Raw genomic sequence first — 12,790 nt, forward strand, 5'->3', positions numbered from 1 at the left:
AATCGCTGACTTTGTCTTTCTTTGTGTATCTTTAGTGGCTTAAAGACGTAATGAATGCGCTTAACAAGATGTTCTTTAACATCAGGTGATGTTAACTACCTAAAACAATGTTGTTTTCTGCTATCGCATTTATGAATTTCAGCAAACTTTCAGCGAACAAACATTAACGTGCAATAACGAATTTTCGCTGTCTTTGACGATTATCTGTACCCTGCATACGATGTATTAGTAATTGAATCGAATTTTGCTTCAAAAGGGGACAATAGATTTTGCCTATTAGCTTAGTGGTCACTACACAATCAGGGTAGATTTACCAACACGAAATCTCAAAATCGATTTCCTCTGGCACTCTGACTGGTATAAACCAATACATGTGTCGGCTCGCAATAATGCCACTGTTTGCTAATTAAATATAGCAGTCTGATGTTTGATTTGGGTTGAGGGTATTATTGTGTATTTTCCGGGAATTCGATCATAACTCACTCATAACTGACGACTGACGGTTTGATTAATAGGGATCCAAGAAGTTTGATTCTTTAATCCTTAGTATAGCTGATTAATATAACATAAAGTAAAGCATTTTGGGAATATAACACAAACTAGCAGTATTTCTAGTAGCAGAACGTGTTATATGATCATTTGAGTCACGAAATGAGCCAATGGAAAGTTTCCATAGGTCTGTCCAAAGCGTTTTGGCAGTGACGCAATAATTGTGGATCTTTTTCTATTACTTGTCCACCGATCGAGCCGGAAATTTGATGTTATTAACGTCTTTCATCAAACTGTTACACCATTCAAGAGAACGAGTGGGAGGCACTAGCGCGGTCCAAGTCGTCTTTTAAATTTATTTATTAAAATTATTTATTCGATTTCGTGGGGAGTGTTGACAGTTTCTGTAAATTTTCCCATCATTTAATTGGTACAATTTCTATTTGTGTGTTATTTGCTATTTTCTGGTATAAAAATGACTACCGATATAGTGAGAGCAAACAACTGCTCATTTTGCCCATACTTTCACTCCATCCCTTAGATCTGGGTTGAGTTCCCCATTTTTATCTTTTACTTTCTTTATAATGCGACTGCAGGTTTGCCATCAAGAAAATAACACGCACAGTCACAGTTAACGCCAAGTACTGTACAATTTATTATTTGCATTTCGCAACTTTAACATAATTTTTCTCCTTCACTCAAATAATTTAAAGGCGATGTTGTTGACTACTCGAGTAAAAAGTGAATTGGTATTTTATAGAAAAAAATCAAATTTGTGCACTTATATGAATACTAATGACGAATGTTTAATTTATCATCAATCAAGCAATTAACCCTGTTTTAACAATAATATCTGATTATATAGAAATATTTTTTTTTCAAAACACCGAGAAGAAACGCTTAAGCTTTCAACCGCGGAATATGAACGAAAATCTTTCGAAAATTACAATATGGGGTTTCAAATAATGACGTCTCTGCCCAAAGATTTGGAATCGACCATTCTCGCTACTGACTGATTTTTTTATACTGTCTCAATTGACTTTACACTGGTAAGCCCGGTGCTTCCTTCCTTTCTTTATTAATGACTCCAGATCCTACTGATTCCTTTCGAGCTCTAAGATTCTCGATCTCGTTCCCAATTGCCTCTTGGGATCATTTCGGGAGAGGCGAAATTTCAGCCCCTTGATAGTTCGGAAACTGTTAAATTTATTCGTGTAGCGTGATTTATAATTTTTATTTAGAATTCAAAGTACTTGTTAATATGGAATAAAATGACTGATAACTACGATTATTGGGTTATTATCATCGGTACCAATTAATATATGTAGGTTTTATAATCTTAAACATCTTCAAACGGATGCAAAATGTTTCTTAGCCTAGGCAAGGACGACAGGTTACTGGTTTTGGAAGATTTGTCCTCAAGATTGGGTTCATTGGTCGATTATACGGCATATATATATTATGTCTATCTTTAAACTAATATAACAATAACTTGAAAATATGTAAATTATTTTGGAGGATGACGGTCGTAGTAGAAAATCTTCAATTCTGACGAGACTAATATGGCTAACGATCCATTAAGTTGCAAATATTGGATGAAGGCCAATTTTGTTGAAGGGGAAAATGCGAAATCCAAAGCAATCTTCATTGAAGAACGCACATTTCGTTAAGCAAATCAGGTGAGCGATTGAGAACAATCACTGTTTTTTTTACGTAGAGGTGGAGAATAGTTAGTTGATCGTCAGTGGCCATCAAGATACTTATACTCCCCTGATCATACGTTATGTGAGATTCTTAGCCACTTCGACTCGAACTCGACTCCCTTTCCTGGCTGTTTGACATCTTGAGGTCTTCGCTTTGGCGCCTGTTCTTGTATCTGCTGTTTTCCTTGGTGGTACTGCTAGTTACACCATTTGGGTTGTCTTTTCTGTGAATGTTTGCATTTGGTGGCTGCTGTTTTCAGCCTAGTTGGTGTCTCTGATGCCTTTTTGAGCTGAGGAACGAAATATATTAGAGGTAAAAACGGCTTCTTGTAGAGTTTTCCACGGACGTAGAATCCAGTGATAAAGGTAGTTTCTTTCTATCAGTAATGTTTTTACATACAAGCCGAACTAAGCTTTTTGAAAATGGGACAGCCGGTTTATTTTTGCATACATATTTTAATTGGCTTTTGAATGCCTATTCCAACAATATGTAATGGGCAAGGGTTTACTCAAAATTAAAGCAAGAAAAGCACATAATATAATATGTAGTAATTATCGTCTATAATCAACTCAATCAATCAACTAATAACTGACAACATATTGTTTAGATATTTAAAAAACTAGATGGTAAACTGGGTATTTTATTAATTAAAATACTTACAAAATTTTGGGAAACCGATTACCATAAACCTTTACTACAAGTAATTTAAATGTTCAAAATTATTACGGTTTTGTTCAATAGGTACACATTCCACAAACTTTTCGAATCCGGCTTAACGGATTCAGTATTGGAAGAGAGCGTACTTGAATTTGAGCGAAAACTTGATGGGTACGTTAAGATATGTATTATTTCGGAAGCGATAAATAATTTCCTGCCGATGTCTCCGAAGAAAAAAGTGCATTATCGAAAGGTTTGGCGATATGATAAATAAGGCCTAATTGTTCCATTTGATTAATTTTGGGTAAACAGGTATGTGCATATATTGTTGGAATGGGTATTAAAAGTCTATTAAAATATGTGAAAAAATATCAGCTAAGTTTAGCTTGTATCTGAAAGAACTTAACATTAAAAAAATACAGTACAGTGATCCTTCATGGTATTACCTTATTTAACTTCTAATAACTCTTGAGAGGTTGTCTACTTACTCAGAACTCGTATTACGAGTTATCTCGTCCGTTCATAACTTATCATATTTGTACAACTCGTAATGTAATTATGGATCGCAATAGGAAATTTAAAAAAATCTTGCTTGGCTATTCTTGATTGTACTTAGAACACTTTGTGAATGACAAGTAAGTCGTATCTTTGCATCTCGGGTAAAATTAAACCACATATTCGGCAAAATGTGGGCACTAATTTTTTGTAAGAATTTGCACACTGCTCAGATCCGAAATCCGGAGATAGATATTTTGCAGATTCTTATGGCGGTTTCTATCCCTTGTATTTTTGACCAAATCTAATTAGTAACAGACGGGCGATCGATACGATATTTCTAGCCGTTTGCGAGATACATGTTTTCAACTTCAATGGTTCAAAAAATTTAACATTTTCACTTCTAACTTTTCCAATGTTGGGATTTTGCCATAAAACATAATATGAAAGATAGAGTTTGAAACGGGAAATCGAAACGATTTGAACATTTTAACTGTTTTTGAGCTATATATCTTTTAATAATCTTTGAGAGCAACCAAAATTTTACTTCTGTCTCTGCCGGTTAAGACGTTGTAATGAAATCTAAATGGTGAAAGACTGCTTTGGGGACGAGAAAGTGCCATAACGATTAATTGGATATTTGCATCCCTTACTGGAATACAGGATGTTTTAAAGTATAATTCCCCAATATTTAAGAATTCCCGCTTGTACCGCTTTACATCGTGTACATTTCGGACAAACCCAAATCCGTGAAATATAGTTCAGGAAAGGACTATCGAAAAGGTGAAAAGGCAGTTTCTGAGCTATAGAGTGTTTCAAGTTTCGATATATTCTGTTCACATTTTTACATTTTTGCTTCAATCTGTGGCGGTTCATAATTTTTGATGCAAGATGGGCTATTGAGACGGGATATAAAACAGGTCATTAGTGCTGAACTAAAATGTTGAACAGTATTTACGGATCTAAACAAGTCGATATTTCACTAGTGAAACTAAAGATGTGCCTGGAAATATAAACTGTTCAAAGTGAATTGAATATTGACCTGTTCGGATACAATGTTATTCATCACAAAAATTCGTTTACGATTCCCTTACGGATTATCAATTAGCAGGCACCATAGCATTTTTACAGGAACAAACACAAACGAACATTTCTAGGGGTTCGTTTTGCGTAGGTGCGCTTGCAAGACATGTTTTCGAACGGTTTATTGTATTTTTTCAACATAGAGTCTGTTCTCTTTTAATATGCAATGTTATTCTTATATCTCATGTTAAGGAAAAGGTTTCCAGTCATGCCCAAATGATGGTTTATTTTTATGTTGTCCTTTTTTCGTACCTAATTAAATAAAGTTTATTTTGGTTTCAAATAGCAGTCGCCTCAAGCGCACATGATCTTGGCAATATTGATTTCGTTTTTAATCTTTCTTTACATCCACATAGGTATAGGATAGTAATTGCAATTTTAATATATCTTTTATAATGTAATGTTTCGATTATTTGACATTTTAATTTGTAAGCATATTTTCCTTGCATGAATCAGGGCCTGGTAAATAATCAAAAAGGAAGAAATAAACTTAATAAATAATAAGAGAGGACTTAATAAATAAGGAAAAACGATAGTTAATAAAATAATCTAATTAATAACAGTAATGTATAATCTGAACTGTAACAGATAATTACATTGTTCGTCATAAGCGAAGATAGTTTCGAAAACCTCTAGGTAAAGGTTTATTCACCATCTGTTTACTGTTTACTGTAACACAACTCGTTTCAATTTTTATATAATTTGTTCGATTAATTGATAATTTTTATTTTTACTATTTAAACCAGCATGCATTATTAAATCCTACTTGGCATAGGTAATTATAAAATAGTGAAAAATATATTTATTAATTAGTTTTTTTACAACTAAATTGTAATTAAGGCATATTAACAATAATTAAGTGACTGCAACCTGACTGACTATCCGATCTAAACAAGAAATATTAAGAATAAAAACATCGGCACTAAATATAGACTGATAGACACTAAATTAAACGGAAATGTATTGTAAAATTGTGTTCTACTGCACTTCATTGAAAATATAATTACATACATATAACATGCTGCATTAAAACCAAATTATAAATATAATTTTATAATTTAGCAAGCTGTACAGAAGGCGTTGCAATTTAACACGGCTTCGTACTATTTTGTACAAGCGTTTACAGCAAATGTTCTTTCGTGAGAAAAATCATTCTATTGTAAATTGTGCTTTATGGTCATTTGGAAGAAATTGCGGTCTGAGCTGCCTTCTAACCAACCAGAGCTCAGCAAGTATTTCAATTAAAAAGTGATTAAACTTTTTGATGCGTCGATGCGGAATATACTGGAGTGTTTTTATCGATTATACATAATATTTATTTTAAATCAACCGGAAAAGACAAACTTCATTCATTGAATTTTACATTTCTGGGTTATTTGCAACAACAATTTTCTCAGAATATATAATTCACTTAGAAGCCTCATATTTGCTATAAAAATTAAGATTTACAACTACAAATTTGAATTTGAATTTTCCACAGCTATAAAATGAGATTCCGTTCAAATAACAAGGCAATCCTAAAGTAAGGAGTGAATGTAAATGAAATAAGACAAAATCAATAATCTTATCTTTCAACACTTGTGCTTGTGTTTTGATTAATGCGATAAGTTTCAAAAGTGCAAGTATATTACTTTCATGTCTTGAAAGTCGGGTGTTGTAAGTGGTCAAAAAATACCTTTGAAGTTTTGATATGAAAAAAGAGTTGATGACAAAGCGTAACTACCCTCAAGAAAAAAGACAAAAATTGGCATTGGAACATTGTCTTTTAGTTGCTAGTATCGATATGTGCGCGAAACGAGTTGCGCTGCACTTCATTCACATTTTAGCGAGTCGATATCCATACTCGTTTCAGACTTTCCGACTGAGAGATCCAGAATTTGTGTTTCCAGTGTTAAAGATCCACGTTTTTTCGTTTTGCGACCCTAAATCAACCGGTAGGTACTAAAAAAAATTAAGTCATGAATGATAGTAGCATCTAAATTAACTTCCCCACCTTTTATTTCAACAGTTATGCGATAGCAATTCTTTCACAGTTTTTATTAATTTCGGTTTACCGAAGATGAAGTTCAGAAAATATTTTAACATTATATTTGGCAATAATATTTTCGATCATCTGAGGCCTAATCTGTTCGAATTGGCTTAATTTTGTTTTTCAGTTCTGCACTGGAAAAGTATGTCAAGGGTACTGAAACTAGGTCAGACGAAAATTTGATTTTAAACTTCCTATTAATTGTTTAACAACTATATTAAAAATGCCAAAATTATATTTGCTCAAAATGCTCATCAAGACTTGTTTTCGCCTTCCCAGTTTCGTCAACTCGAAGTCCGATTATATTAGTTTAATAATGAGGCTTTATATAATCACCCTTAGAAGTTGGTAATGAAAACGCTTTTTGGTTTCTATACCGAATTTTTTAATTGTTTAGTTGCGGATCTTTAAATAATCCCGACGTATTTTTTCAAATGCTTTGATTAACCGGTGTTTGTTCATTTTGTGGTTTATAATTTAAAAAGAGCAATATGTTTATATGATCGTTTTACTAATATTATTAATTTTCGATTGGACCCATTTTGAAACATTTATTCCTTAGTTGAAAATATAATTCTAACACACGTGAATTGGAAAAAGGTCGACACTAAAGCAAATTGTCTTTTATAAATGGAGGTTTCGGACTCCTAGAACTGTACAAAAATCACAGAGAGCCAATTACTGTCACTTATGACATATTGTCGGAACTCTCCGTCTTACATCAACCAGATATTATTTTAAGTTTTCATTGAAATAACATCCTGATGCCCCATCAATTGATTTCCTAAAACCACCCCGATTTTCTGGGTTAGTCAGCGTTCGCGAACGATATGCGGACGAATAAGAAATTCACAGAGAAGATGATAGCAAGTTAAACGGAACGAAAAAATATTGTATTTATATCATTTTTACCCACCGAGAAATAGTTGAATTGTTTGAATAGACGGGTCTCAGGCTGACTTGTGATGAATAACCTACATGATAAAGCTACTGTGGCAACAGAGCAAACACAATTATCAAAATCCTCTTCAAATATTATTATTCATTACCTTGTGAAATGCTTAATTTAAATAGTATAAGATTTTACCGTGCTTCTCAGGCTTAAAACGTATTTCATAGGCTCATTAAAGCAAAGTGAGAACAATAATAATGATAATTCGGAAACAAAATTTATGTCAACAAATATATTAATTATGAAAAAATGCCGTTATGAAAAAAATACGTTAACTAAGTTAACGATCGAAACACTCAAGAAGTTGTGTTTCTATTTTGTTGATGAAATAATCCTTTGCTTATTAAATGCCTCAATGCATCCTGTCTTTACCGTTTTCATGTATTTACTTGCGCCTTGCATAAAGATTAGTTTCAACAAAAGTGACCTTATTATAAATGCGAGTAAACTAGGAAAAAATCCTGACCTGGAAAAATATAATAAGGTCCTGCATAAGTTAAAATGCTATACATTAATTGCGACCGAAATGTTAAATGTACAGGAAATAAAACGATAAAACCGTTAAAAACACATTCCAGACAGGACAGCCATGCTGTTATCAGTCGGAAATACTTCAACAAAATTTGCTTACAATTTATTAATATACTCCCCCATTTGTTGGAAGTATATTTTTGCAGTTCACTAATATTGTCCCATGATCAATACTATGTATATAAAATTTGATGAAATATTTTATACATTTAATGTAGGCGAATTATTCATAATATCAGCATTTAATTGTTGCAGGCAAGAATAAGATTGTCTACATCACAAAGAAAATGGCATTTGCGGGACTAAAGAAGCAAATAAACAAAGCCAATCAGGTCAGTGTGTTTCTAAATTTTGCATATTGGATGTTATTATAAAGTACTTGTATGTATTTACTGTTATTTTCTGAATAATTATCTGTTTTCAGTATGTCACGGAGAAAATGGGAGGCGCCGAAGGCACAAAACTGGATTTGGACTTTATGGATATGGAAAGGGTAAGTTATATGCATTTATGGATATTAGTTCGATTGTTTATAATTTGCACATTTAAAACAATTCGCTCTTTCTAATATGCTCCCGTAACTTTCTGTTTTAATAATATGCTCCGATTATTACTGCTGGTTTGAGAGGTTATATTCCGAAATCCAAAATTGTACACGTATTGAAATGGCAACTCTTGAGAAATCATATTAATTCACAACTTAGTAAAAACGCAGTAAAATGGTTTACATTTCTTGATAACATTTTAATTTAATGCTATACACCAAACAAGCAAATTGAATTTTTAATGGTAGTTTTTAATGATTACTTATTTTAAATATTTTATGCGGAAGAACCATTGCATATAACATGCAATTTAACATGCATTTATTTCAAATCTCCTACATTTCTTTATGGGATACTGATCACATTTTAAATATCGCAGAAACTAACTAACAGAAAGTAAACTTTTTTTATTTTCAAAAACATTCACATTTTTATTATCTATCGAAACTCATTTGTTCCCGCGAAGATACGATTTAGAAGCATAATGAATTGCTCACCATTTTGCATTTATTTAGTGTTCCCAACCGCGAAATAGTAATTTAAAACATGTTTTATCATCCAATTAAAAGTATTGATTCAACATCTAGATCATTAAAGTCCAAAGGGCTTGTCTTTGTATGAATGTAGATAACTGGTGAACCATTTTCCAATGAAAACACATCATTTAAAAAACTTCTATACTAAGTTAAGCGCACATTAATCGTAATTTCGAGTCGTAATTTTTTACTTCAATTATATTTCCGGAATGGTATCGTATCCATTGAAATTGTATCCGTCATAACCTGTTAAAAGGAATATTGAAACCATATGTTGCCAGAAGACTGTTTGTGATTAAACCAGTGTATGCACCGCCGTGGCTTAAATATGAATTATAATGAGAATACGATCCAGATCATGTCTTATGCAAGTTAAAATAATGCTCTTATTTAGGGGAGGAGATAAAAGCAGTTGCTTTTATAGTTATGCATAGGATCTTTTTCTTCACACATTCTGAACATTTTCCTTTGCAATATTACGAAAAAGAGACGAATTATTTAGGGACTCCATTTAGGACTTAAGACGTATTCCAAAGCCAAGATTGTTTCAATAGTTTTTGATTATACTTTGGGTGCAAACGGCATGTACTTCGTGCGTGTACATCGATTATAAAAATTTTCAAATTTTAGTTTATTTCGAAGTAATATAATTTCTGAGACTTGATAAAAACGTTCACTAAGCTAATACTAACGTCTGTTTAGATTTTTTTGCAAAACAACATTGTAGGTTGATATAAAAGACTTGGGTTCGTGCACTTTTGTATGAGTTCTATTTTATTTTAAATTATTCAGTTATTTTCCAGATAGCGCATTATTTGTCCTTAAAGCCCATTCCAGATCGCTCCGCGTCATCGAGAACATCCGAAAGGTAACCTCGCGTCGTCATTCTCGATTAAGCCCGATTCGGCTTGTGTTGTTTTTACTAATATATTAACATTTCTTAGCTGCTAAAGATGTATAAGCTACACTTGGGGCATAAACGATGAATATCCAATTGGTTGCTCTTTCCAATGATTTCTTTTCAGGCTATTTTTCTCTCTCTTGTCGATTGTTTCATAAGTGACATCAAACCTGATGTCCCACCATCCCTTAAGATAAAGTCGATCGGAATTCAATGCAGGGTACTTTACTGTCGTTCTCCAAGGATTAACTTTCAATATCCATGTACAAGTTTCTAAAACATTCCCGCGAAATGGCCGCGTAGCATATTTACCATTTATTTTGTCTCTTCCTTGAAAGCGCCCACTCAAACTGCGGCTTTATCTTTATTTGACGAGACATTTGATTGTACTGCTCCTCAAAAATGTCGCTTATGAATTGCTCATGATGTATCGTCAACGGTTAATTCTTATTTCATTTTACTGTTAAAGCTTAAAATCCGACTGCATTAAGTTGGCTTCTATGCTTTAAATCATGATTCCAGTTCATGATTTCACTCACAGATTTTCATCTTGAGTTTTTTTAATGCAAGACTTAGGACTTGATACTTTAAAATCTTCCTTTCTTTTTATAACATAGCATTTGAAATTGCTATTTGTATTCCGCCTTTTTCGGCACTACATAGATCCATCTGATATTCAGCAAATTCCAGTCTGTTTTCTTTGGTTTCGATAAATATATGGACCAATGATTACAGAAATGTTTATTTTTGTTTCTCTACAAAGAGGTTTCTTTCATATTTCTTTCAATGCAAGGACCGCCAAATGCACTTTCTTTCACTTAGCGACACTTATTCCATTTCCATTTAACTGCAAGTCATTCGACTTTAACTTCTCTGATTGATCGTTAATAATGAGTATTGCAGAGCTAATTGACCAAACTTACTTTGTATTAACTCCAACTTATTTATGCAGCTTCTGTTCATATAACATTACTGTGTTCACTAATTAATATTTATTACATTTCAACTGCTCCTTTTCTTAGCTTAGTACATTTGCGTTCGTTCTCCTCTATCTCTTATTTACTCAACACTACATTAACAAACCAGAATGAACTAAAAATTCGCATCATTAAGGGTAAATATTTTTCAGTGCCTTTGGTATGGAATTCGATACCTCTTTCTGACTATGAATAAGTAAACATAATTCGGCATTGCTTGTTATCATTGTTCCCAATATTGTCAATAACTGAACTGTCTCTTTGAATTTTATTTATTAATTCAATATTTGAAATTCCCAGGAAGTCATAAGAACTGTTCAGGACTTGAAGAAGATGTAGAATATTGTCATTACTCTTTTATCCATTGTTTGTTCGATATTGAATTACTTTAAAGTCAACAGCGGCTGTTTATCCTCAACCTCTACATGTTTGTTTTCACGGATTCAGATCGAACACTCCGACCTTCGATAATTTGCTATAAAGGACTGATCTGATCAAGCGTATGGAGGGTACGGACCACTTCTTTGTTTCGACTATTGCGTTTCTATTTAAATTCAGCTTCAGGAAAAAAGTTTACTCAATTATAATGGTGACCTATTCAAAAGCCTAAACTTTACGTTATTTATCCCTCTGGTTGGGTCACGTCTGAATTAAAAATAAAACTCTCCCACGTACACAGTCATTAAACAATTTTTGATCCCCGAAATTTGGAGTTATTTAACTAAAGGAACTCATAATGAAGCAAATGCCGCAAAGGATACTTTAAAAGTTACGAGGTTTAAAAGTTATCAAACTCTTTTTTGGCAGTGTTATAATTTTAATAAAATAAGGGATATAGACGCAAATATTTCAGTGAGTTTTGATGCGAAATTTATGAATAACTGAAGCGTGAATACTTACTTGTTATATAGACAATGTAGCAACATTCATATTTTTTTCTACTGTCTTTAGTTAGTTGAATATATAATTTTGAGGGGTTACACTTGTGATTTTAAACCTTTGTCGTTTGTAAAAAACTCCTGCGTGAAATCTGGTGAGCGAATGGGTCATAAGGGGTGTTCCACCTATTCGACCAAATTGTTACAATCTGTTGTTCAAATTACGTTAAAAGTGACTTGGTGTTAACATCCTCTTTTTCATAGGGACTAGACGCAGTTGTTTCTATTTCTAGAGAATGCTTATTAGCAGATCATATCCCTATATTTTAGACGTATTGTGCCAGTTATACACTAAATTCAGTATTTCTTTGGTTTATTTTATCACTAAAATTTCATATAAACAAACGTCTGCATTCGACTAGGGCTTGTTGAAATTTCAAGAGTTTGTTACTCTCGTTTTACAACTAGCAGTTTCTCAGATATTTAGCTCAACTTTGAACAATTACTTCTGTCGTAGGATATACATTATTGGGCATTTTACATGAGAATCGACCAGGATTTGTTAGGGGTCATGTTTTCTTTTTTCCTCTAGGTTTTCTTTTCAGTGCCCCGCTGGTCGATTCTAAAAGACGAAACCAAAAATTATTTTCTGTAATTCACTTTCTCTTATGAAAGATAATTTTTTTAAATGAACTAGTAATCTGTAGGTTTTATTATACATTATATTATTTATTAATATTTTTTTCAATTTTGACTCCTTTTCACTACTTCTTGGAATGCTTTGATCCATGCTCTTAGGGATGTTGTTTGTGAAAGAATATTGACGAGTTTTCCTTTTTTATACTAATGATGACGTAATTATCGAAAGCGCTCTGCTTAAATTATACTCAAGGGTATATAAGAAGCCCTTGAAATTACACGCATGCAATAATTCGCTAATAATAATAAAGCTAGTTTTATTTGAATAGAGAATTATCCCCGTTTGGTATGTACTTGACTTTCCAGATCACCCT

At 32.8% G+C, this 12,790-nt stretch overlaps 1 protein-coding gene across 19 annotated transcripts in view; it reads left to right on the forward strand.

Annotated features, from left to right (window-relative positions):
• Positions 1 to 12,790, forward strand: part of LOC109537903 (endophilin-A) — a 36,973-nt gene that overhangs the window by 4,583 nt on the left and 19,600 nt on the right. For 8 of the 19 annotated variants that reach the window (XM_048661270.1, XM_048661276.1, XM_048661274.1 and 5 more), the window contains exons 1-3: positions 6,257 to 6,362; positions 8,196 to 8,272; positions 8,365 to 8,433. In XM_048661270.1, coding sequence (XP_048517227.1) covers positions 8,228 to 8,272; positions 8,365 to 8,433 — 114 coding nt within the window. In that variant the 5' untranslated portion in view covers positions 6,257 to 6,362; positions 8,196 to 8,227. Of the gene's footprint in view, positions 1 to 6,245; positions 6,363 to 8,195; positions 8,273 to 8,364; positions 8,434 to 12,790 lie in introns of those variants that run through there. The other 11 variants (XM_048661278.1, XM_048661275.1, XM_019904838.2 and 8 more) reach the window with 5 other exon arrangements.

This window comes from Dendroctonus ponderosae, unplaced genomic scaffold (assembly GCF_020466585.1).
Source record: "Dendroctonus ponderosae isolate FM_Combo_2020 unplaced genomic scaffold, Dpon_F_20191213v2 Dpon_F_20191213_1, whole genome shotgun sequence".
NCBI lineage: Eukaryota > Metazoa > Arthropoda > Insecta > Coleoptera > Curculionidae > Dendroctonus > Dendroctonus ponderosae.